A 25,853-nucleotide genomic window follows, 5' to 3' on the forward strand; every position below is an offset into this window, starting at 1 on the left:
GTAGTTAACTATTATTTAAAAGGTTACCGGAGTATTAGTAAGTCCGAAGGGTATAACGAGGTACTCGAAGAGTCCTCTACGAGTTTAAAATACCGTTTTCTACTCGTTTCCTTCCTTAATTCGAATCTAGTTAAATACTTCTTTAAAATCTATAATAGTAAACTAATTAGCTCCGTAAAGTAAATTTCTAAGCTTAGTAATAAGTAGTAAGGGATAGTAATTCTTTTTCGTAATTTCGTTAAGTTTTTTATAATTAATAATAAGTTTTAATTTTTTACCCTTTTTTAGTATAAAAAATAAGGGGAATCTTATAGGAGAGTTCGATGGTTAAATATATCCCTTCTCGAGTTTCTTATCGATATATTCGTTAAGATACTCTTATTCTTCTTAATTTATTAGGTATATTAAATAGAACCTAGGTTATATCCCTTTTTTAAGTTTAATTTCTATATCCTAACTACTATGTTCTAGTAATCCTATTTCTTTAGGTTCTATAAATAATTTCGTATATATCTAGTACTCCTCGGGTATAGTCTAAAGTTATTATAATCCTTAATTATTAGTACTAGTTACGAACTTCCTAGAGCTTTTTATTATTTTAATAAAAACTATATATTATATTTATTCTCGTTTTTTAAGAGCTATTAAAAATCTATTTAAACCCTTTTTTTTTTTAGGTCGTTTAGTAACTAAATTTTCCTAGAGGACCTAGCTAGTAGTTTAATTTATTTATAGGTTATACTTTTATAATTACGAGATTCTTAGAATAATATCGATATTTCCGATCTCTATAATATCGTATTATAATTATTCTTATTAGTTATTAATATATATCAAGAGGTATACGGTCTCTTGATTAATATATTTATAGTTATAATTAACTCGTTCTTTTTTTATTATTTATAATTAGTATAAGTTATCTTTTTATACCTATAATAAGTTAAGTTCGTTTATTATTCTTAGTAAGATATAGGTTTTTTATACGCCGTTATTAATAATAGCGTTTAGTCCTTATTTATAAATATCGAAGTTAACTTATAAGTATACGTTATTATATTATCGGGTTATATATAAGAACTTTTTTTCTATTTTTACCTTTCGTCGTTCTTTCGTAATTAACTTTTTTAGTTTTTTAATATACGCTTCTTTTACTAAGTACCTTATTTATATAGTTTTTATTATTCTCTTTATACCTTAGCCTTTTTAACGTAATAAACTTAATATTAGTCGTATTTATAGTCTTCTTATTTTATATATTTATTATTAAAGTATTTTATAAAAAAACTAGGGTCTAGGCCGAATATTATTTTATCGTTATTATTAAAACTTAGTAATGTCTAGCTAGGTAGTTAGTTTTTTATATAAGTATCCTTAATAAGCTTATTATCGCGTTTTTATAAATAAAAGCGACTATTTTGTTTATATACGAGGTACTAAAGGTACTTATTGTCTAAGTATTTTACTTAAAACAATTTTTTATAAAAGGGGTCCTCGGGGTTAAGTAAAGAGTAGTTTTTATCTATATAGGGGGTTATCGTAACCTTTTTACGTTTTTTAGTTCTATAGAACTAAATAGTCTAGTTATCCTCGAATAAATAAATATATTTATACCGTAGTTCGTTATTATCTTTTTTAGAACTAGTATTATTAACGTTAGGTAGTATTTTATAATCGATCTCTATTTAAGTACGTTATTAAGCAATATTACGAGGTTCGTCCGAATTATAGGGTAATTTTATTTTATTAAAATAAAAAGAGCTAGTTCTTATTTTAATATTTTCTTTTTCCTTAAGGTTAAAGTTAATTTTCCCTTTTTTTATAATTCCGAAATTAAGAGTTAGCTTTTTAAGTATTTTAATTTTATTTTTGTATATAAGGTCTTTAAGCTATTTTTTAATTTTATAAATAAATTTTTTATTAGCGTTTACTTATTTTATTATGTAGATAGACTTAGTTAGAATTTTGCTTAAGTTAGTTTTGAATTTAATAAGTAGTTTTTAATTTATATAGTTTCGTTATATTATATAAACGAGGCTATTTATAATTTCTTTTATATCGGGTCCTTTTTTTTTAAATTTAAGGAGTTACTTTTTTATATTAGTTAGGAGTCTTTACTTAATCCGTCCTTTAAAGAAGTAAAGTATATCCTTTATAATAGAGTCCGTTTTAGCTTTTTTTTCTATATTTTTATAAATTTAAGAGAGCGTAGTAATATATTTAATATTATTTTCTTTAAAAGTATAGGGTTAATAGGCGGGTATCTTTTTTTTTTTATTACTATTACTAAGGTTTTAATAGATAATATAGTATCGTATCCGGATCGTCCCTTATCCCTAAGTTACTTTAGGTACTATCCTATTTATTTTTTACTATTTTAGTAAGCGAGATAGCTATCGTTATAATAAGCTATTTATAAGAGTTATTTATAGAGGACTTCTTTACTTATAATATTAGCTCGCTTTTCTAGGATAGGTTAGTATTAAATATACTTAGGTTATTAGTAGTCTCTAGCTATGTATCCTAGTTTATTATAATTATAATACTTAAAGTCCTTTTTTTAGCGAGGTTATTCTTTTTTAATAACGCTAAGGTCTATTAGTTTATTATAATACCCTATTATAATAGTCGTTAGTTTATACTTACGTCTATTATTAAGTTTAGCTCGGTTATTTTAAGTATTTTATCCTTTTTGTTTAAAGCGTCGTTTGTAAAATCGATTATTAATCTTAACCGTTATATTAATATAATTATAGAGTTTATCGGGCCGGTTTTATTAAGAGAGGTTATCCTTAATTTCTTCTTTTAGGCTACGATAAAAAGCTATTATAAATACTTTATTACCCTAATTAAGTTTAGAAATAATTTACTTAAATTCTAACGCATACTTATTAACTAACCCCTTTTATATAAGGGTTATAAATCTTTGTTTAGTAATTCGTTCTTTATTAGGGTTACTAAAAGTTTCCTTAAGTCTTTTCTTAAACTCGTTATAATTATCGAAGATCTTCTTAATATCTTTATCCTAAATATTATGTTTATTTTTAAAATAGTCTCTTATTAAGGGTTCGAACTAAATAAGGGCATCCTTTTTAAAAAATAAAACTACGTAATAAACCTTATCCGTTTTAATAATAAAAAAAGTCCTATAGTAGTATAAGTAGGCCTTAGTTCGAATAAAAAATCCTTAGAGAGTATCCGGGGACCCGTTATAAGGTTTTAGTTTAAAGTACTTAGTTCTAAGTACTAAGGGAGGTCGGGGTACTATAAACTAAGCATAAAGTTACTCGTTCTTATTCTTAAGTTTAAATATTATATTATATAACTATTAAATAGTAAATATAGCTATTCTAATAAGCTACGTAGTATTATTATTATTAATAATTAATATATTCGTACTATTTAGTTAGTTTTTTAAAAAGTAAACTTACTAAATAAGAGTAATTAAAGTATTATAGCTAGCTAGTTATAATAAGTATATTTAGTAAAAGTTAAGGCTACGAATATTAAGTAAATAATATTATAGTTATAAGTAGTTTTCCTAAAGTTATATTTATAAGTCGTAAGGTAAATAAAGCTTCGGTAATTAATCGTAGTCTTATTAAAAGGGGTTCTTAATAAAAATAGCTAAAAATAATCGTAAAATTTAATACTAAGTTAATTATTAAAAAAGCTATAAAAAGTCTATTCTTAAGCCCGGCTTAAATTTATATTATATATAAATCTCGTTCCTAAATATATCCTTTATAATATTCCTATTTACTATTATCTAACTATTTACTAAATAGTCGTCCGTCCTACTTATTTACGATTATCCGTCCTACTTATTTATAGGCGTCCGTTCTTTATTTTATTATATAATCGTAATTACGTAATTTATTTATAGTTCTTCTATCCCGAGAGGAGTTACCCTAAGTCCGTATTTTTATATATATAGTATAGTAGCCGCTATAGGTCCTATGGGGCGAGGCCCTAGCCTTATTATATATATTAGGTTATAATATTACGGTATATTTTAATATAATCTTTTATAAAAAATTTATAAAAAGCGAAATTAGAGCTTCGAACCTCTTTTTTACTAGCTTTTTAACCTCGGCCCTAAAATTAAAGTTGCGGGGCTAATTTATAATTATCGTTTTTTAAATTTTATAAAAAAGAGGCTCTTAAGTTCCTTAAGTACTAATATTAGGGGTACTAATTAGAACTTTAATAAGCTAGGGCTTAAAAATAAATCTAGGAGTTACGTTCTTTACTATTTTAAAAACCTTGTTATTATTATCGATTTTTATAATCTCTTTTTTTTAATTAAAAAAAGAAACCGTTTTTTTCTTAAGTTATAAAAACTAAATTCGGTTATTAATCCCGTACGTCTTTTTAAAATAAAGTTCGGTTACTTAGATATAGTTCTTAGGGGGTCTTCTTTTATAAATAATATAAACGTTTACTTAGTTATAATAGCCTAAATTAGGTCGTACTACGTAAATATATCTAACTATACTTATAGGATTAGCTAAAGGGAGTATAAGTATAGTTTACTAAAATAGTCCGATTTAATAATCTAAAATCTACTTAGCTAAGAGCTTAGTATTTTCCTTAATTAATATATTTACTATATAAAAAAAGAAAATAATACGATTAATAATCGTATACCTTCTTCCGTTTTTAATTATAATAAAGGGGATATTATTTATAAGCTTATAACTATTATACTTTCCGTAATACTAAGCTCCCTAAGCTAAAATAACAAAATAAGCGTCCTTATTAAAAATATATTAATTATAATCCTTAATAATTTAATAATATTAACTCTAATAATACTAATAGCGATCCCTAGGTCCTATAATCGGGGGCTAATTAGGACGCGCAGCGCTTATATTAAATATATAAGTAAAGCTTTGAGAATAAATACTATTTTAATAAATCTTTAACTTACTTATTCTATTAGCTAGGTTAGAATTAATAATATTATTAATAACTACTTAAGTAACCTAAACCTCTATTATTAGCTAGTAATATTATTAATAGTTTAAATATTAATACTAAGTATTTTTATGCGCTTAAAAAGTAAGGGGCTATAATAAAAGCTCGGGTTAACTTTAGTTATTTATAAAAAATAGGCTATACTTTTTTTTATATATAATTATATTAAAAAGTCCTACTTTAAACCTCGCGTACTTTATTAATTTAATAAAACTATTTAAAATAACCCTAACTTTTTTTACTACTTTTTTTATAATATTAATATAGAACCGCTTATATACGGCCTTAATTAGGCTCTTATTAATTATAATATAGAGGTCTTATTATTTAATAAAAGTAATTATATTATTAATCTTAATAAATAGTACCTAAGTAGAGTTTAGATTAGAAAACGAAATAAGTAGTCCCTTAATAACTTTTTTAATCTATTTTTCTTTATTTAAAAAGTAGTTAGTATCCTATTTCTTATACTTTTTTAAAAAAAAATCCTTAGCTTAGGCCTAGGGTAGTCCTCTAATCGTATCCTTAATTAAAATTTAATAATCTCCTCTTATAATATATATAATAAGTTTATCCTTAAATTAGTCCGGGACCTTACTAATCTTATATTAATCCTCGAACTTTTTTAAAAAATCTACGATATTATTACTTTTAAAGACTATAATCCCCTCTTAACTAGGGAATAGTATTTTATAAAAACCTATATTCTCTATTAAATTAAGCTAAGGAATTATAAAGCCCTTAGTTTAAAGCATAGCTATTTAAATCCGAGTAATAATAGTACTTAAAAAGGTATTAATTAAAATATCTATCCTAACTTAAGCCGTAACTAGCTTCTTCTAATTAAATTAATAAGTAGATTTATTAAAAAAGGTAGCCTTTTCGTTATTAAACAATTCTATAACTTATAAATCTTAATAAACTATAAAAACTAATTTAATAAACAATCTATCTAAAGTAAAAAGGTTAAGTTCGTATAATTAAACATCCTAAAGGGTACTAATAATAGTAAAAGTAATATATTAATTATCTATATTTATAATCCGAGGTTATTAAAAATATAATTTATTAATTTTATTTATAATCTTAATAATCTTATATTAATTTATTTATTTTAAATAGAATTTAAAAAAAGAGGAAAAGAGCTATCTTAATAACTAAAGTATAGCTATTATCCTAATTAATATAATTTAAACCGTTTTTTTTAATCCTTACTAAATATATAACTAAAGTTCTAATTAAACGTCATATTAAGCTTATAGTAATATTAATTAAAATTATTAATAAGTCTAATTAAAAACTAGTTTCGTAAGCGCCCTTAGTCTAACGTATCCGTACCTCTAAATAAGTTTATTATTAAATCTCTAAATTATATTAATTAATAAAGAATAATCTAATTAAATAACTAATTATACTTATTAAAGCGTTTTATTAGTTCTAATCCTAACTTATTATTTATCTTATTATACTATCGTAGCGTTTTATATTTAGGCCCGATCTAGTCTTATATATTTACGTTCTCCTCTACTTTTTATCTCGTTTACTTCTTAAGGTCTATTATATCCCCCGTTTTATTAAATAAAAAGTCCTTTTTTATATATTTTTACTTTTATATCTTAATTATTTAATTACTTTTTTTAAATTAAAATCTTATTACCCGTATTTATCTTAATTATTACGCTATTCTCTTTAATTAATTATTTAAAACCTCTTTAATTAAATTAAGTCTTCTCTTACTTATTCTCTTATTTAATAAAAAAAGGATTTTTAAAAAGGGAGATTATTAAAAACGTATAGGGTATAAAGGACTCTCGTAATACGGTACTTTAAAAAAACTATTAATATTTATAAAAATAATATAAAATACTTCTTTTAATCGGGTTAATACGGCCTTAATTAACGGAGTTATAACTAAAAAAAAGAGGATAGTATTAATTAGATCGGAAAAGTAAACTTCTTAATTGTCTTATATTATTACGTTTAAAAATAAATTATTAAAAAGGCTCTAGTTCGATCTTAAAAAATATATATATAATTAAAATAAAAATCCGCACTATTAAACTCGCTATTTCTAATCAGGGCCCTTCCCCTTATATTTTACTCTAATTAGCCCTCCTATAAATACCTATACTTAATTAGCTTTAAAAAAGAATTACTAAGACTAATCGCCCCACCCTATTCCACTATTTATAATATATTATTATTTTAATTACGTATTACTTACCTTTCTATCTTAACTATAATAATTCCTTTATTAACGAATTATTCGAGGGACTTATTTAGTATACTCTTTATAAACCCGTTAACTAGGTTATTATTACTATTAATCTAACGGATTTTATAAAGCTCGTAGTATTTATATAATTATTAAAATATTATAATATTTATTATAAAGCGCTTTTCTTTTATAGTACCTAGTTTAATAAAATATTTATATAATAAGTATAAATCTATATAAATTATAATAAAGATCTTTAGAACGTTAAGTTATTTAATAATAAGGTTTAAGGTAATTAAAATAGTATAAGTAACGTTAATACCTACGACTATTCTATAAACTTTTAATATTAATATACTCTAAGTAATCCTTTTACTCTTCGTAAAGCTATAATAAATAATATTATTATTAATTATAAAGTTCTCGTTAGTTTATTTTTTATTCGTAAAAATAATAATATAACTTAGTTATAAAGTATAATTAGCGTTATTTATAAATAACCCGTTTATAAAAATAAAAAGTTTAGCTATAGTTAGATTTAATAATACGAATATAAGCCCTCGGTTTAAATAATCTATTTATTATTTAATATAATAGTTTAGTATAATATAATTAATAAATAACGGATCTACTTAGTATTAAGTAATAAATAATATATTAAAAGCTACCTCTAATTAGTAAATTAATACGATATAAGTACCTCGAGCTTACTACTTAATAAATTATTATTTAGTATTTAATACCGAGGGGTTAACTTATTTAAGCTTTTTCCCTTAGTTCTTCTATTTAAGTACTATATAGTGGTTTTTTTCTAGCTTTATAAGCGTAAAAGATTAACCTTAACGGGATTACGCTTTTAAAAGAAATTATATAATACGGTATACTTTTTAATTATATAATACGCGCAATATACCTTAAGTACGCGCTTAATATAATATAATAATTTTAATATAAAAACTATTATATAATTTAGGATAGGTAAGTTGCTACGGTAGCGTTAGTTAAAAAGGTCGATAGTAGAGGTCGGCCGTAATAATTAGTTATAATAGTCGGCCGTAATAATTAGAGGTAGCTCTTAATTATAGAGGTTCTGAACTTTAATAGTAACATAGAAGTTTTTAAAAAAAGGGCTAAATAGGCTAATATCTATTACTTAGAGCTCGTAAAAATTCTTTTTATCCTTATCGCTTCTAATATTACTTAAAGCTACTCTATTTAAACTAAACAAATTTATTAAATAAATTTACTAAATAAACTTATTAATATATAAACTACTACTCTACTCTTAGTATATAGTTAGTAATTAGTAAGCTAAAGATACCCGTTAATAAGTCTGCTCCTCTCGGGCTGGGCGCCCTTAGCTAGCTCGATATTATAACTATTATAACTAACGTAAGTACGCCCGAGGATTAGTAAAATACTTTTTAATAATACGGAATTTAGCTAAGTAATAGTATAAATACCGTAAATAGCTAGGCTAGTACGGACGTTAAGATCTAGTATATTAATATTAGTTTAGAAATTATATTTTATAGAGTTAGAAATCCCTCTGATACGAGCTATATTATAGATATAAGGGAATATATAAGGGGCCCCCTAACCCTTAACGAGAAGGAGTATATAATACGGGATCTAGCTATTTATATAAGCTAATATTAGGAGGTCTTATATACGTTAGAGTAAGTATAGCTCGCCCTCTAAACAGTTAGAAGCGGGGGAAGATTAGGAGCTATTTTAATTAGTAATTAGGTATAGAGCGTAATATACCTAGTTTTCCTTAATACGTAATATATAGTACGGCCCCGGCAGATTACTCCGTCGGGGGGTATCTAAGTATTATATTAATACTTTTTAATAAAATAATTCCGCTATTAAAAATAAGTAGCTCATTAACTAATAGTTACTACTTTAATTTAGCTAATAACTTAATACGCTTAAGCTCGGTTTCTTCTTTTTAACTAAAAGTCTTATTTAATAATCTAATTATATTATCTATTTATATTTTAATAATACTAAATAATCCGCTTTCTCTTATTAAAATTAATAAGTATAAGTTAAACGTAAATATTATTATTTAAAATATTTTTAAATAATACTTACTATATATTACTTATTAATAAGTATTAAATTCTACGAAGCTATATAATAACTATATAACGTATAAAATAGTACTCTTAAAATATAAATAATAGATCCGAGTTAGTAATTAAATAAAAACCTTATAATAAAAAGGTTAGCTCGATTATATATATACTTAAGTAATATTTCGTAACTAAACGACGTACCCTTTTTAAATTAGGGTCGGGGCTAGGGCGAGGATTAGACGTTAACTAGTTCTTTAAATTATTAATAACTACGTAAAGATCTCCTTTTTCCCCTCGTTATTATACTCTTATATAACTAAACAAAACTTTTTAATAAGGTTAAGTCCTAAGTTCTTAATTTTATTAATAAATTAAGATTTAAATATCTTTATATCCCTATATTTAGGGCCGAGTTAAATAAATTTAATTATACCTCTCTTAACTAATCCTAAAAGCTCTTTACTAATAGATTTTATAAAAAGTACTCTTAGTATAATAATAATACCCTTATTATAAAATTTAGTAACTAGCTTAAGATTTATTTCCTTTTTAAATATAAAGTAAGTAATAATTATAGAAGTATTATTATAGCCGCACTATATTAATATTTTTTTAATCCTCCCCTTTCGTAATAGAAGGTCGTTATTAATTATTATAACGATCTTATTAAGGACCTCGTTAGTAATAATGCTATTATTAGTTAGCTAGTTAATTATAAGAATTAATAAGTAATTAACGTACTCCGTTACTATAATTAGTAGCTCGGGGTTAACCTTTTTTAAGTACTAAGGTTTAATTATAATAGCCTAAAAGCTTATTAAACTATAAAATAATTTTACTATATAAGTAGTACTACTTATTAAAATAAGCTTAAATAAGCCCTTTTATCCCTTACCTTCTCACTAAACCTTAATATTTAATTAAAATAATAAATTAATAATATAAGAAATATTTAGTCTATTCTAAGTAGCTAATACCTCGCTTACTTACTTATTAATATAAAGTTTACGGACTTCCCTTATTACTTTTTTAACTACCTCTATACGTTAAGTAATATTTAATAATAATAGAGATTCGTTAGAAATATATAAAAAAGCTCTAAAAACGAGGAGTATAAGAACGAGGCTATTTAGGCTAACTATATCGTTAACTACCTTAATTACGGCCTAAAGTATAGCCTCTATGCTTATTAATAAGTACTTATTTTAAATAATATCGTATACCTTTTTAAATACTACGTAATATCTCTTAGCCTTATTAATACTATTATAAGCTTCGATAAGCACTTCCTTAACCTTAATAAATATAAACTTAATAAAAATTTAAACTCTATAATACTAAAGTTCTTATTAATATCTATAATAATCTAGTCTAGTAAACTAAGGTAAATATTAATCTAATATAACTAAAAAGCTTCTTATATATACTTCGTAATTATATCTATAAAGAACTTTATTACTTAAAAGGAAGTAGTAATATTAATAACGTAAAGTATTAGTTAGTTAGTACCCTTATAATTTATTAAGTATATTATATTAATTACGATTTTATAATTAAAATCGTAATTATTTTATAAAGTAAATTTAAATTAGCTAGGGGTAGTACTATTAAGTTAATATTATTAATAAACCTTTATAAGCCTCTTAAGGGCTACGATCTTTACGTTATTACTAAACTACTAAAGTAGTTTTAAAAAATAAAGAACTAAAGGGTAGCTAAAGTACTAATATAAGCGGCGCAATTCGCCCTTTATTAAGTAATTAGTAATAGCTTTCTTATTATTAAAGAATAGAAGCTAAAAGTATCCCTATTTATAAATAATAAATACTATAACGTTTCCCTTAATTAATAAATTATTAATATTATTAAAATATATTCCTAGCTTATTTATATCCCTTAAGTAATATAAAAAAGGGGTATTAGTTAATAAAATATAAAAAGTAATATTATTAAATAGGGTATTAATAACTATAGATTTTAATAACCTTACGGGTTTATTATTACTAAATCGAATACTTACTTTGCTAGTTCTAAAAGTATTAAAAATAACTTTAAGTCGTCGTTATTATAATATAAAGAGTTAAAAATAGCCCGTAGTTAAGAATTCCGTAGTATTAATATTAAGTATAATACTTTAAAAATCCCTTAACGAGTACTTCTTATTTAATAAAAAAGAGGTTACTAATTCTACGGGCTTAGTTAACTCGTTAATAAAAGTAATATTAATAAGGCTATACTCTATTACCTAAGTAGTAAGGATATTTATAAAGGTTCTATTATTAATAATAGTTATAAAGTATATTATTAAGATCTAGACTTCGTCCTTATAATTATCCTTATAATTAAAGTCGAGGCTATTAAAGTATTAAATTATAGTATTATTATTTTTATTATTGTTAGTAAGAGTAGTTCTTTTATAAAAAGTAAGGAACTATAAGTATAAGCTCGGTATAAATCTCTTATTCCTTTCTTTACTATTTTTATATTTTTAATATACTTAACGTCGCTTTTTTTTTAAGTACTTAGTTAATTAATAGCTAGTTTTATAATAAATAAAGTATTTTTTATTAGTAGTACCGCGGCCGTATTAATTCTATTTATTAAATTAGGTCTTTTTACTAGAGCTACCGTAAGTACGGTTAGTTTAATAAGTAGCGGGGACCTCTTTATTATAAGTACTATTTTAAAAATATTATTACTATTTATTATAGTTACGCTCTCTCTCTATAATATTAATTAAAGTACTAAGCTAGTAATAAATATTAATAAATATAAGTACTAAGTTAAGTATAATAAGTCTATATTTTAATATACTACTTATATAATAAAGGAGTTAATTACTTATATTAAAAATAGATCCTTATATAATTAGCGCTTTATAAAGAATTATAATATAATTAATAAGCGCTTATAAAATTTATTAATTCGATTTATTTAAATTCTTACGAACTATAGAATACTAATAAAAGTTATAAAACTTAATAAGGTAGTTTTAATAACTTATAAGTAGTTTAAAGTACTCCTAGGTCCTCTAGTATATTATATTAAAGCTAAGTAGGTTAGAAATATTACTAAGTTAATTAAAATAAAAAGTTAATACTCTTCTCTTAAGCATATTTAAAAAAGTACTAAAATAGTACCGTCCGCTAATTCCTACTTATTAATATAGTACTTTAAAAATCCGAAGCTTTTTATTAAAAATATTATACTTCTCGCTACTATACTTATTTTTATTATTATAAAGCTTAATAAAGTTAATTAATTAATAAGTATTAAGTATAATATCGTCTTTAGTTTTTATATTAAAATATAATATTTAACGGGATAGATTTCGCTATTAAGTAATAATAACTTTATTTTTTAGTTCTTCCTTCTTTTCTTTTTAAAGAGGTAATAAGTTAATTAGTTAGTAATAAAGCTAAGGTTATAATCTTAATTATTTTAATTAAACTAACTAAGTTTATATAAACTCCTTTATTATCTTTTTAGCTTATTAAATAAAATCGTTAGTATTTACTAATTATAGGAGTAATAAATAGAAGAAATAAAGATCGTAATATAATATATTAAAATATTTAATATGGCTATAATAAATTACGATCTTTTTAAAAATCTAAATAAAAAAGTACTAAGTATTAAGGGCACTAATAATTTTATTTACTATTTAATTACGGTCCCTAATTATTAAGTTAATATTATTATTTATAAAAAAGTCTCTTAGCTTCTTAAGAATTGTACTCTCTACTCTTAAAAAGTCCCCTACCTCCTAGCTATTAAAATTAGTCTTAAAGTCCTTTTATAACTCCTTACTTATTAGGCCGTCTTAATAATAAGATCTTATTATAAAGAGGATAAAGGTATTAAGCTTTTTATTAAAAATAAGAGTAAGTATAATATTAAATAAGCCCTATTAAGTTAAGTTAACGTAGTCTTATTAACGAGTTAAAATTAAATATAGTTCTATAATTTAAAAATATAAATAGGTCTAGGGTAATATTAACTAGTCGTTAGCCCTTTCTTACTTATTACTAAGGCTAGTAATTATTATAATATATTTATAAAATAAGGTATATAATAAAAAATAATTATAAAAAGTAATTATTATACTTTAATCGTAGTATAACGTTAAGTAAGTTTAAATAAGTAATAAGTCGGTCATAGCGATCGTTTTAATAGTAATAAGCGGGCTACTATTACTAATTAAAAAATTCTACTCTTTTAATAAAGTATATAAATAGAAGGTTACTAAAGTTAGTAAAAGGTCGTAAAAAGAGAAAAAAGGCCTTTTATAACCGTACTTCTAGCAAAAAGAAAAAAAAGACTTTTTATAACCGTATTTCTAATAATAACTAAAGGATTCCGTTAGCTACTAATTAGCAATTTTTTTTAGTATTTTTCGTACCTCGTTTTACTAATCTAGTTTTAGAGCATCCGTTAGATTAAAAAGAGGTAAATTTATTAATAATATAAAATAGATCCCTATTACTACTATTATTAAGATCTTTTCTTTTCCTTAATATCTTAGAATATTTTACTATTTATAAAAAATACTTCGCTATTAATATATTTATAATTCTAAAAGTCTTATTATTACCGAGTACTAGTACTTTAGTAATTATTAAATCGATCTCTTAGTAATTAATCTCCTCTTACTTATTACTAATTTAAAATAGTACTTAGTTATAATATATTTAAAATAAATTCCTCCGTAAGTAGCTTAATTAAAAAGAAATTAATAATTATAATAAAGCTAGTAAAAATAATATTAATAATAGAGGTAAGGTTAATAATAATAATAAAATAGTTAATTTTTCCGTAGTAATAGCTTTAATAAAAAAGATCGTACGTAATAGAGCGCGCTCTTATTAACCTATAACTAATTAATTAATTATTAATTAATAATAATAAAAGAGAGTTAAAGTAGTATAAACTAGGCCGCTTATTATTAATTAAATAAATAGAACTAAGTTAATAAGTTAAAATAGCTAGTAAAGTAAGTTAAAGCTATTTTTTTTATAATTATATTTTTATTAACTTATAATAAAAATATATATATAATTTAATTACTAATTAGTATTAATATATACGTAAATAGGTTAGACTTTTTGGTCGTAACTAGGTTAATAAGTTAGTATAGGTCTATTACGTATATATAAGAGGGGAAGATCGTAGGCAGGGCCCGCGATCCCTCTGTAGGTGTAAGTAGGTAGAAGGGTCCGTCTGTACGGGCCTAGACTGCCTACTTACCCCCCTACCTGACTACCTAATAGGGTCCCTTTTCTGCCTCGTAATCCAATAGATTGGGTTGTGAGAAACCCAGAAATCACTGCCAATATTCACACTGAACCAACTATAATTACGGAATACACGTAGCATCGATTTCAGTGGAATGAATGGCGGGAATCATCGGCGGTAGAAGATTGTTTGATCGGCAATTACGAAAGTTCTCTCGTCATATTTCTGCATTGCATGCATTTGGAGTTGTATTTCAGGCAATGCGGTTGAAGGCCCCGTGCTAGACAGCCAGACATGCGAATCTTTGATGTGCTTGGGCATCTGATTATCAGCCGGATGAGGCATGACGGAGAAGTGATAAATCTTGAGAATGAAGAAGTCATGTTCTATTCAGCAACACCAAATTTACTGAGAGTCCGTAGCTTTGCTCCATATCTCCAGAGCAACAAAGGCGCTGGCACACCAATCACCACTGCAATGATGGCTAGCAAACTCCCACCTAGGCCATAGCCAAGATTCCTGAACAACGCCGGGACGAACAGTGGGAATGCGAATGCAAACATGGATCTCATGAAGCAACAAGCCGCCGAGGCCGAAGCAGTGTGAAGAGCATAGCAATCGGCGATGTAAGCCGAAATGCATTGGTATGATACCATGCTGCTGCCGATAGTGATGGCTATACCCACCTACAGATGGGTAGTGTCAGTACGACAGACCACATAGTGTGGGGGATCAGGTAGTATTTCTTACGTTGGGAAGCATGAAGTGCATCTTGTTTTGCGCAGTCCAGGCGAAAAGCATTATCCCACAGGGCGTAAGAAGAGAAGCGGGAACCATTAATGGAATGCGAAACTCCGGGAATCCCTTCTCATCCTTCTCAATACCTCGACGTCGTTTGAGTCTTTGATAAATCATGTCCATTGCTGGGGCGGAGATCAAAACACCGATCAATGCTCCGACGGCAATAGAGATGTAGTTCAGGCTCGCTTGCCCTTTGTGCATGCCATAGTAATGCTCCCACAGTCTCGGAAAGCTAGATATGATGAGATATAGTAGTCCAAAATTGAACGCCTGATAGAGCGCGAGGCTTTGTATAATGGGCTGAGTAGCGAGCATGATCCATGGGCGAGATAGGCTGGTCCTGAGGATGACAGCGAGTGTGCGCTCCTGCTTTTCCCACTCCGTTTTAATGGACATATCGTTGTAGAGCTTACGCAGTCGCTTGGCCTTCAGGTGCAAAAGTCGTGGGGCGTATGTCTCTCTAAGAAAGATAAAGGCGATGACTTGCACCGTGAAGTTCAAGATTACCACGGACCAAAAGGTCCATCGCCAGGTAGCGTATTGAGAGATATACCCACCCGCTGCACATTCAGAGATCATTAGATATGCACTTGATGTAATTCAGTGGTATCTGGGTGATCAACGTACCAATAGGGCCGACTGCGAGTCCCAAAACGGGGGCGAATTGCATGAATGCAATTCCCTTCCCTCTCTCCTCTGGCTTCCAGCAGTCAGCTAGTACGCCACTGCCCATCTGACGAAGGTGTCAGCATGTTTGACAACCTTTCAGAACCAGAAAAACATACCCCTATAGTCGCACTGCCGCCTATTCCAGCAAGGAAGCGAAAGGTCAGGATCTGCTCCTTTGATGCTGCAAACCCGCAAAGGGCAGTCGAGACAATGAAGATCAAATTCCCAACTCGTACAATAGGGGTTCGACCCCATATCTCCGAGCAAGGAGACAATACGAAAGGTCCTAATGCGTATGTGAGGAGAAATATTGAGAGCACTAATTGCCGCTCCACCTCATTGGGGATGTGCAGGTCGTGGCTGATCGGTCCTAGAGCTGGGGCGGCTATCGATGAGGACAGGGGAGATAGGAACGCGAACGATGATATAATCAAAGATGTCTACGACTTCTGTGAGCTTATGCTAAACATCTTGGGGTTTGCCAGAGTGATACTGACTGTCCATTTCTGTCTTCGGTTCCAGTTCTTGGGATTTTCTGAGTCTTCCGGCCCATCCCAAGTCACCTACAACAGCGTATTATCGTCAATCCAATGCAGCTAATGTGTATCGATCCACAGAGGCTTACAGGTGAGTATGTAGAGATGCTTCCGTCACTGCTTTCGTGTAGTCTAGATTCCGATCTTGAGGGCGTGGCTTTAGCATCGCTGCCATGTTTCTTTATGGTTTCATCTTCGCACAAGGTCGTCAAAGAGTTGAATGAGAAGAGAGCTGGTCCTAGGGCTTGTTCAGTATCCTCGTTGAAGTCTTGTCGAAGATTCATGGCAAAAGTAGCAAGGAACAGAAAAGTGCCATTAAGGATTGGGTGAGGGAGCACTGTCGAGATGATCTGGCCAAGACTTGTATCACCGAAATTAATCTGCCACCTGAGCACTCCAGACTCCTTATACTACCATGCCACTGACTTCCGTGGCTTGATGTTCACCACAGGTCATAGCATATTTACCATCTTTGACATGGGTCAATGATACGGGCCGCAATCCGCAACTTCCCCAACCACATCTAGGGCTGAGCTAGACACTTGGGCGTATCTCAGCTCTATGGAGCCCTTCGTAAAGCTGCCCATTCGGGCCTTTCGGAAGCTCTCGAGGTCAAGCCATCGCACAAAGAAGAAGCTCAGCGCAATGTCCCGTTCCCCGGAAAGACGGTGTAGGCCGAGCAGGGGAAGGACCTGCTTCTTCACCAGACAACCTTCGAGCGCGCTACGATTCCAACTGGCGCGAACTATCTCACGCCACGGCCCGAATGGCTCAAAACAAAGGCAAGCGCAGTTCCCCATGTTTTACCCCTGTCCTGGGCTCGGACCATGAATAATCGTATTGTTCATATCTCGATGCCCAGTTTATGCCATGAGGTTTATGGAACCCAAAAAGTTCGCGCAACACAATGCATCGTCACCAGAGGTAAAACAAAGGTCCATCCAGGATTCGAACCTGGGCTTACGGAAGGAACTGATTTTGGGATCAGAATCCGACGTCCTAACCAACTAGACTAATAGACCAATTATGATTGAGAACTGCTTCTCGTTGAAATGGCCGCGCGGTTGCGACGTTCATGTTGCGTGTGGTTGGGGGCTGAAGCCCTCACTGTGGACACATCGTGAAGTGGATCTCGGAATCGTAGCAACCTCAGAGGTGCAAGTTGGGCATCTTGGCTCGAATTGTGGAATCCTTTTAAACATTCGACATCGAAGATTGGAATGAAAACCTCTACTGGATCAAAGGAGTTGGCATTGAGTCGTTCAGTTCCGAGTACCCGGGTTTAGTTGAACAGCAAATCCCAAACAACGCCACAAAGCAGAAATAAGATGTCTCTCCGCATTGCAGAGGCGTTTAGCTGTCAGCTGTACTACCTACGCGCGTAGCGCTGAGCATAGAATTTCAGCTCGGCGCCACAATTCCAGGTTGACAGCAAATCTCAAAGAGGAATCCGGTCACGCGACGCAGCCGTGCTTTTCATGTCAGATGGTGTGCTCTGAAGATGGGAATAAAATCATTTGTGTAGGGTCAATCAATGAACTCGACAGTTATGAAATCTGCCCTGCCTTGCACAACGTCAGTGCAACTTCCGTCGACCATGCCTATTTGCTCCAGTACTAACAACAGAGTAAATCTGGCCGCATCCAAGCTCTGCATCTTAATCGATGCAACGTAGCAGAACAGTTACGCTCCTCGTCCGTCTCAGCTTACGGTAATGCTTTGTTACAGCGACGATCACGGTAGGTGCTTCAGGGAGCTCCGTGGGTCCTGAGCCATTGCCACAAGCTTGGGCTAGGTCAAGCATACATGAGAAGAGCGACTAACAAACCGAGGTGAAGTAACAACCCTCTTAAAATAATAACAACAGACGGAAACAGGTTTATTGTGTGGATTGTCCCTTCAGAAAGTGTGAGACACGCCAGTCATGGTACTTGAGCATATGGAAAACGTAGGTTCACAAGGTCCACTGGGCGATTGGTTTAGTGGTATAATGACCGCTTAGCATGCGGTAGGTCCTGGGTTCGATTCCCAGATCGTCCATTGCTTTTTGCAAATTCCATCATCTTTGCTGTCCCCGTCTGTTGGGTGTCACTTTTTTTTTGCCATTTTGAACATTCTCATCAAAAAGGAAGTACGGTACGGCAGAAAGCATATTTGCAGATCCTTTGGGATGATTGGGGTCACACCCGGAAGGTTAAATGCAGTGTGTGGGGTACACCAGCCGGACGTCGATCACCCTCCCACCCGCGCTTGGAGACATCTCGAAAGGGACGTGTTCTCATGATCCTCCGAGATTCAAGGGGCACGGTTGAGACTAAATCACTTTATTTTCTTATTTAGAAACCAAGGTACTTTTGCTTAGCTTGCACGATCAGACTTCACCCGGACAGCCGCCGCTAAGTTAACCTCGAAAGCTTGGCGATCAACCAGATTCATCAACATGGTGCAATATCCCGGCTGGATGCTGCACCGTTCGAACTTCTGGCGCTGCACCTTTGTCTACTATCGCGTCTCATCGTTACAGCAACTTGATCTCGACATGGCCGGAACCATTGCTGCTTCCTAGCTTCCGCGGAGCTTAGTGATGTGTCCCGAAAATCTTTCCTTCGCGGTCCAGGCTGATGCCTCCGGTACTTTGCTTATATGATCAATTCGAGTTGCACTTGCACCTCCAGGTATTAATAACCGTCTCGTGAGGTGGGCTAGATAATGGAGTTACCACCGACCCAGACCCAGCCCACTCGAGAAAAAAGCATGATCATGTTTCCCTCCCCAGCGATCCTTTTTGTCTTTGTCTCTCTAGCATTCGCTCACAGCCGAGTGACAAATTTCGTAATCGACGGTGCATCCTACCAAGGCTTCAACACACGATCCTCGAACCCCGACATCCTCGCGGCATGGAGCACGACAGTTAAGAATGACGGTTGGATCAGCACCGAGAGCTACGGTAACTCTGACATCGTTTGTCATATCAATGCGACCAACGCTCAGGGCCATGCACCCATTGCTGCTGGTGACACCATTGACTTTCAATGGCAAGGTTGGCCCGAGTCACATCACGGTCCCGTCATCACGTACCTTGCTTTCTGCGGCATTGACAGAGGGTCTTGCGAGTCTATCGACAAGACAAAGTTGAGCTTTTTTGCGATTGACAAGGTCGGACTGGTTGATCCGAGTGCCAATGCCACGAGTTTTGCGACGGCGTGGGGAATCTGGGCGAGCGATATCCTCATCAGCAATAATGCGACCTGGGCGGTGCAGATTCCGCCGAAGATCCAACCTGGTTACTATGTGCTTCGACATGAGATCATTGCACTCCATTTTGCTAGGTATCCAGGGCAGGGCGCGCAGCACTATCCCCAGTGTATCAACATTGAAGTTACTGGCGGCGGGAGCGACGAACCCGCTGGGACGTCGGCCGCGGATTTGTATCAAGCGGCGGAGGATGGGTTGATCTACGACATCTCTCAATCGCCTACAGGGACGTACAAGATCCCGGGGCCGACGATGTACACTGGCGCAACGGCTTTCGTCTCTCAGACTGGGGTGCTGGTCCGTTCATCGACAACTGCGATACCCGGCCGACCGATCGCAACTCAGAGTTGAAGAAATCGAGCACAGGAATCGTCGCTAGGTTGGAGGCGTGACTGACTGATGAGTATCTAAAAAGCTCGTTCTTCTGTCGTTCTGGGTAGAAATGGGGCTGGTGGAGACGCGCAGGCTGGATGCTGTCGGTGTGTCACAATAGGGCGGTAGCTAGCCCATGACATGTTGCGTAGAGTTTGACACAAAATGACACAGGTCGTCCAGTTTCTTTATCCTAGATCCATATATACTGTCGTGAAGGGCGTTCAAGGCGTAGAAATATGCCAAGCGATGGATGTAAATGACGGCTAACCGACTAGACAACCATTGCTGCTGATTGTTTCCATCCATAGCTGACGCTGCGCCGGTGCGGTACCCCCCGGTTTCGGGCGCATTTGCCGGAGACAAGGTCCGGGGCCAACGCCTTTGCCTATCGCTCTTCACTCTCCTACTTCAACCCAATTGCGTCTGCCGTTTGCAATTCACTGAGACCCATTGGCTCCCTCGAACAAGTTATCTCGTTTCTCTTGTCTTGAATCTCGTAACAGCAGTCATTCTCACCATGATTGCCCGCCTGAGGCCAGTAATCATGCCCATTCCCCGCCGGGTGAGGTCACTCTCAACCGCGCGGGGTTCCTTATCTGGACTCAAGATCAACACCGACCGCCTTCAAGAGTCAATTCATCATACATGCCAATGGGGTGCAGCGCATCGATACGGAAAGTGAGTTTTCTATTTCTAACTCCTTTTAACAATCAAGTCGGTCTCAACGCTTATCATCATGACGGCAGGGGTGTGACAGAGACAGGCATGGCCAGACTGGCGCTGTCCGACGACGATGCTCGCGTGAGAAAATGGTTCGCCGATGAGGTGGCAAGCCTTGACTGTGAACTTGCAATCGATGAGATGGGAAACATGTTTGCGAAACGTCAAGGAGCGCTCAAATCTTCCGCTCCGATGACAGCCATGGGGAGCCATCTTGATACCCAACCCCGCGGGGGCAGATACGACGGCATTCTGGGCGTTCTAGCCGCCGTAGAGGTGATGAGAACACTAAAAGACAACAACTTCAAGACGCAATTCGATGTTGGCATCGTCAATTGGACCAAGTAAGTATAACCATCACCTCGGAAAAAGACGCATAATGTCTGACGAAAACCAGCGAAGAAGGCGCCCGTTTCCCGAGATCAATGATGTCCTCCGGCGTCTGGGCAGGTGAAATCCCTCGGGAAAAGGCCTGGGACTTGGGCGATATCTTCGACCCTTCTGTGACCGTCAAGTCTGAGCTGGAGCGACACGGCTACATCGGTCCGCTCGCCTGTTCAAGCGACGCATCAACTGGTTACCCTCTGGGCGCGCACTTTGAGTTGCACATCGAGCAGGGCCCCATCCTCGAGGAGAACGGCAGGAAGATCGGCGTCGTGCAGGGCGCGCAGGCGTATCGCTGGTTCACCTTCACCATCACGGGCCGCGACGCACACACGGGCACCACGCCGTTGAAGTCCCGCAGAGACCCGTTGCTCGCAGCGTCCAAGATGATTGCTTCCTCCAACGCCATCGCAAAGGAGCTCGGGGCGCTGGCGTCGACAGGTGTTCTCAAGATCCCACCCAGCTCGTCGACCAACACCATCGTCTCGGAGGTTACCTTCACCCTTGATATTCGCCACCCCGAAAACGCAGTTGTCGAAGAGGTGCAGAGGCGTTGCATTGAGTCGTTTGAGAAGATCGCTGGGGAGGATGGCCGCGGGGTCGAGGTGCGGTGGACGCTCGATACCGATTCGCCCGCGGTCAAGTTTGACAAGGAGTGCATCCAAGCCGTGGAGAATGCAGCGATTGGTCTTTTTGGGCCGGACGGCTGGCTACCGTTGACCAGCGGCGCGGGGCATGACAGCGTTTACACGAGCAAGCGGTGCCCAACGACAATGATTTTCGTCCCTTGCAAGGACGGTGTGAGCCATCACCCCGAGGAATATTGCAGTCCGGAAGATTGGTCAGTGGATGCGCCCTTGGTGTCGTGAGAAGTGTGAGCTAACTTTGCTGCAGTGCGAATGGCACTCAAGCCCTGCTTGAAGCCGTTGTAAGCTACGACCATCTGAGAGCTAGCAGAAAGTGAAGTTGTATGAGAGGTCTTGAGAAGGAGGAATTGACAGAAAGCCATTGGAATCATCTTTTTGACAGAGAGATGTCATTTCGCTCATGCAAACGAAATGTTTTTCATGGAGAGTATGGGTGAGGTGAGCGTCTGTGAATGAGCACTCAGTGAGTGAGTAAATCCGAGCACATGCCTTCACTCCTGCATCGAACTCAGCGCATGAATGTCCTGGACTGGCCTGAAAATTTACCAACAGGCTTCATTTGTAAGAAAGCTTTCATTTATCAGCACGCCCTTCATGTTGATTGTCATTATCGCGCCTTTGCGACGCGACGATCTCACTTCAGGCCAACCAGGCTCATCCATGATGTCAGACCCTCAGAGACCATCAGTGAGTGAGTTTGGGACTTTGGTGCTTTTAGCGCTGTAGAAACAACCGTGCTGGACCTCGGAGACCCCTCACGCTCACTCCCGATGCAACAAGACAACCATACATATCTTGGGGCACGGAAACAGCGAACGTGGATTAGTAAGACTGTAGCAAGTCACGACCACCCAATTGTGACGCCATATGCACATCCGAATCGTCCAAATAAGGGCGTGTTTGTTGACCATCGGGATAAAACATCGTCGATGAACCAGCCTGTCCAGCCTCATCGAAGCAGCCAACGAAGCAATTGAAGAAGGCACATCTCCAGACACCATCTACAGTTGGCAATAATTCACGCCGCAATTCCGAGTAGAAGCTTCACAGGGTCAAAACACAAAACTACATCATGGCATCCGGAATCAAGCCGTACAAGATCGAGGTTCCACAATCAAAGATCGAGGAGCTCCACGCCAAGCTCGATCTCGCAAAGTTCCCACCAGAGTCTGCGCTCACCGAAAGCTGGGACTATGGCGCCCCGGTCTCAGAAGTGAAGAGGTTGGCCGAGCGCTGGCGCAACGGCTTCGATTGGCGCGCTGCAGAGGCCAAGCTGAATGAGTTGCCACAATTCACGACAACCATCTCAGTGGATGGCTTCGGCGACCTCGAGATTCACTTCATCCACCAGAAGAGCAAGCAACCTGGAGCTGTGCCGCTGCTATTCTCTCACGGCTGTATGTTTGACCTCGCCCACTCTTCACACGTATGTCGCCCATGACTGACTTGAGATCAGGGCCTGGTAGCTTCCTTGAGGTCCTCAAGATTCTCCCGCTGTTGACGACGGAGAAGAATGGTCTTTCTTTCGATGTTGTGGCACCGTCTCTTCCTAACTTTGGGTTCTCGGAAGGTCCGGACAAACCAGGCTTCCGCCTACCTCAGTACGCCGAGGTCATGCACAAGGTGATGCTGAAGCTCGGTTACGAGCAGTATGGTAAGTGTGCATGCTTGAACAGCTATCGGACCACGAGCTAAGAATTATGTAGTCACTCAAGGAGGCGATTGGGGCTTTGGAATCACCCGGTTCATGGGCCTACTTTACCCAGACTACGTCCTCGCATCCCACATTAACATGGTCTCCGCGAGCCCACCGTCCTTCTTCAAGAACCCGCTACAGTACATCAAAAATCTCTTCCCTTACTCTGAGAAGGAGAAGAAAGGCATTGAGCGAAGCCAGTGGTTCCAGAGAGAGGGTCGCGGATACAACCTTGAGCAGAGCACCAAGCCGGCGACCTTGGGCCTCGCGTGGGCCGACTCGCCCGTGGCGCTACTATCCTGGATTCTTGAGAAGCTGCATGACTGGACTGATTCATATCCATGGACCGATGACGAGCTTCTGACTTGGATTTCCATCTACCAGTTCTCGACGGCTGGGCCCGAGGCCAGCGCGCGGATTTACTACGAGGTTGCGCACCCTAAGCCGCACACGGAGCACATTACGTGGGTTCCGCGGGTGAAGCTTGGGTTATCCATCTTCCCCATGGACCTAATTGTTCCGCCGATGAGCCATGCCAAAACTCTGGGTCCCGTTGTGTTTGCTGTCACGCATGGTGATGGTGGGCATTTCGCTGCTCATGAGAGGCCTGAGATATTGGTCAAGGATTTAAGGGAAATGTTCAGCAAGGGTGGTGGTGCGCACGATGTTGCGGAGGTGCTGTCGAAACAAAGTCTTCGATCAAAGTTGTAAATTAGTTTGGCAAAGTCGCTATGACTTTTACTTCTGGAATTGATCTTCAAACTCTTGATCTTATCTTCTTTCCAGGATGACCAGTTTTCAACCCTGTGAAAAACCAGCCCCGTAAGGTTTTTCGTCCCTTATGCCCATTAATTAATTATATTTTTCAAACGCCAGATAAGAAGAATGTGCCATGCTGGCAACACATAATCAACGTTTATACATGGAGGATATTGTCATCAGACTTCATGACGATGGGGCACTAAGCTGTGAGGTAGCCCATGGTTTCCCGAGTTAGCCGCAGCTAAATCTTTCGGGTCTGCTGGTAGATCCTGGCCAGGGTTGGCCTCTTCATAGTGAGCCCATTTCACAAATCGGTAATACGCAGCTGCAAGAGCGGCTCCCATGCATGGCCCAAGCCAGTAGATCCAGTGATAGTTTGGGAACGACCTGCCTGCAACGGCGCACCCAAAGCTGCGGGCGGGGTTGAGGGAGCCACCAGTGACCCAGACACCTATTTGATTATCAGAAACTCGTCTGGTGAGATTGAAGTAGAAAGTCTTCTTACCTGGAATGAGAATCATGAATAAAGCCAGCCCGACACCGATTGGTGCGAGGAAGGTATCGCGAGACTTCTCCACGGCCAACATGAAAACAACGATGACGAGCTGTGCGGTAAAGAACATCTCAAGGAAGAGTCCCTGGGCAACAGATGTCCCAATGCCAAGCAGCGAGTTTGCCTGCGAAACTTGGCCCGGAAACATGGCTTCGACCAGTCCGCCGGCGCACATCGCGGCCAGCATCTGAGCCGGCACGAGGAAAGCGGACCGCATCCACGGCAATTGACCGCCGAGAGAAAGGCCGAGAGTGACCTAGTCTCGTCCATCAGCATGCGGCTCAACTAGTGTGGCAGGATATGGTTGTGTGCCCGTGAAAATATATGCACGTACCGCAGGATTGAAGAGGCCTCCGCTGATGCGGTAAAAAGTCCAAACATTGACCAGCAGAGAGAGACCGTACGATAGAGCGATGAAGACTACGCCATCGCTGCTCAGCGTGCCATCGCCGGCCGAGGAAGCCCCCTGTTTGATCACCATGATGTTGCCGGCGTACGCAAAGTACAGGAAGAAAAAAGTGCCGACGAACTCGCCCGAGGCGGCAACGAGGTGGCCTCCCATAGCGCTGAGATGTGTTTGAGGGATTTCGTGGTGCTGCCCGTTGGCATGATCATGGTGGCGGTCCTGGGGTTTCGACATCTTTAAACTCTCCTCTCTCTATCTCCCTTCTGTTTCTGTTTTTCTCTGGCCTCTGAATCAGTTGCTTGCGTCGATGCTGGTAGCGCTATCACTATCAAGGGACATGGGTGGAAGGGAGAAACATCCGAGTGCAAGGGAGGGGACCCTTTTGAACATGTATGATGGCGACATTATACCTACTTTAGGCATGGGGGAATAACAGCTATAGGGGGTAAACACAAAGGAATATCAAAAAACGCCGCGCCAGAAATTCTCCGTTGGGGGTTTAGATCAACGGGTGTGGCTTGGAACGTGGTTAACT

At 35.5% G+C, this 25,853-nt stretch overlaps 5 protein-coding genes across 5 annotated transcripts; 3 read left to right on the forward strand and 2 right to left on the reverse strand.

The window, feature by feature from the left end:
• Window positions 1–14,900: 14,900 nt before the first annotated feature.
• Window positions 14,901–16,804, reverse strand: CCOS01_11163 (major facilitator superfamily transporter; the record flags this gene model as incomplete). The annotated part of the gene is made up of 6 exons (XM_060459316.1): window positions 14,901–15,200; window positions 15,265–15,875; window positions 15,943–16,048; window positions 16,101–16,424; window positions 16,482–16,547; window positions 16,610–16,804. The coding sequence occupies 6 exons, from the start codon at window positions 16,802–16,804 to the stop codon at window positions 14,901–14,903; spliced, it is 1,602 nt and encodes a 533-aa protein (XP_060310048.1).
• Window positions 16,805–19,280: 2,476 nt separating this feature from the next.
• Window positions 19,281–20,126, forward strand: CCOS01_11164 (glycosyl hydrolase family 61; the record flags this gene model as incomplete). Its single annotated transcript, XM_060459317.1, has 1 exon — window positions 19,281–20,126. One exon carries the CDS (start codon window positions 19,281–19,283, stop codon window positions 20,124–20,126), a length of 846 nt encoding a protein of 281 aa, XP_060310049.1.
• Window positions 20,127–20,915: 789 nt separating this feature from the next.
• Window positions 20,916–22,218, forward strand: CCOS01_11165 (hydantoinase/carbamoylase family amidase; the record flags this gene model as incomplete). The annotated part of the gene is made up of 3 exons (XM_060459318.1): window positions 20,916–21,214; window positions 21,268–22,095; window positions 22,149–22,218. The coding sequence occupies 3 exons, from the start codon at window positions 20,916–20,918 to the stop codon at window positions 22,216–22,218; spliced, it is 1,197 nt and encodes a 398-aa protein (XP_060310050.1).
• Window positions 22,219–22,973: 755 nt separating this feature from the next.
• CCOS01_11166 (epoxide hydrolase) lies at window positions 22,974–24,308 on the forward strand (the record flags this gene model as incomplete). Its single annotated transcript, XM_060459319.1, has 3 exons — window positions 22,974–23,298; window positions 23,358–23,555; window positions 23,608–24,308. The coding sequence occupies 3 exons, from the start codon at window positions 22,974–22,976 to the stop codon at window positions 24,306–24,308; spliced, it is 1,224 nt and encodes a 407-aa protein (XP_060310051.1).
• A 227-nt stretch (window positions 24,309–24,535) lies between these two features.
• On the reverse strand, window positions 24,536–25,552 carry CCOS01_11167 (aquaporin related protein; the record flags this gene model as incomplete). The annotated part of the gene is made up of 3 exons (XM_060459320.1): window positions 24,536–24,810; window positions 24,865–25,168; window positions 25,247–25,552. The coding sequence occupies 3 exons, from the start codon at window positions 25,550–25,552 to the stop codon at window positions 24,536–24,538; spliced, it is 885 nt and encodes a 294-aa protein (XP_060310052.1).
• Between the last annotated feature and the right edge of the window lie 301 nt (window positions 25,553–25,853).

Source organism: Colletotrichum costaricense (assembly GCF_030867565.1).
Source record: "Colletotrichum costaricense strain IMI 309622 chromosome Unknown Scaffold_12.1, whole genome shotgun sequence".
NCBI classification, from domain to species: Eukaryota; Fungi; Ascomycota; class Sordariomycetes; order Glomerellales; family Glomerellaceae; genus Colletotrichum; species Colletotrichum costaricense.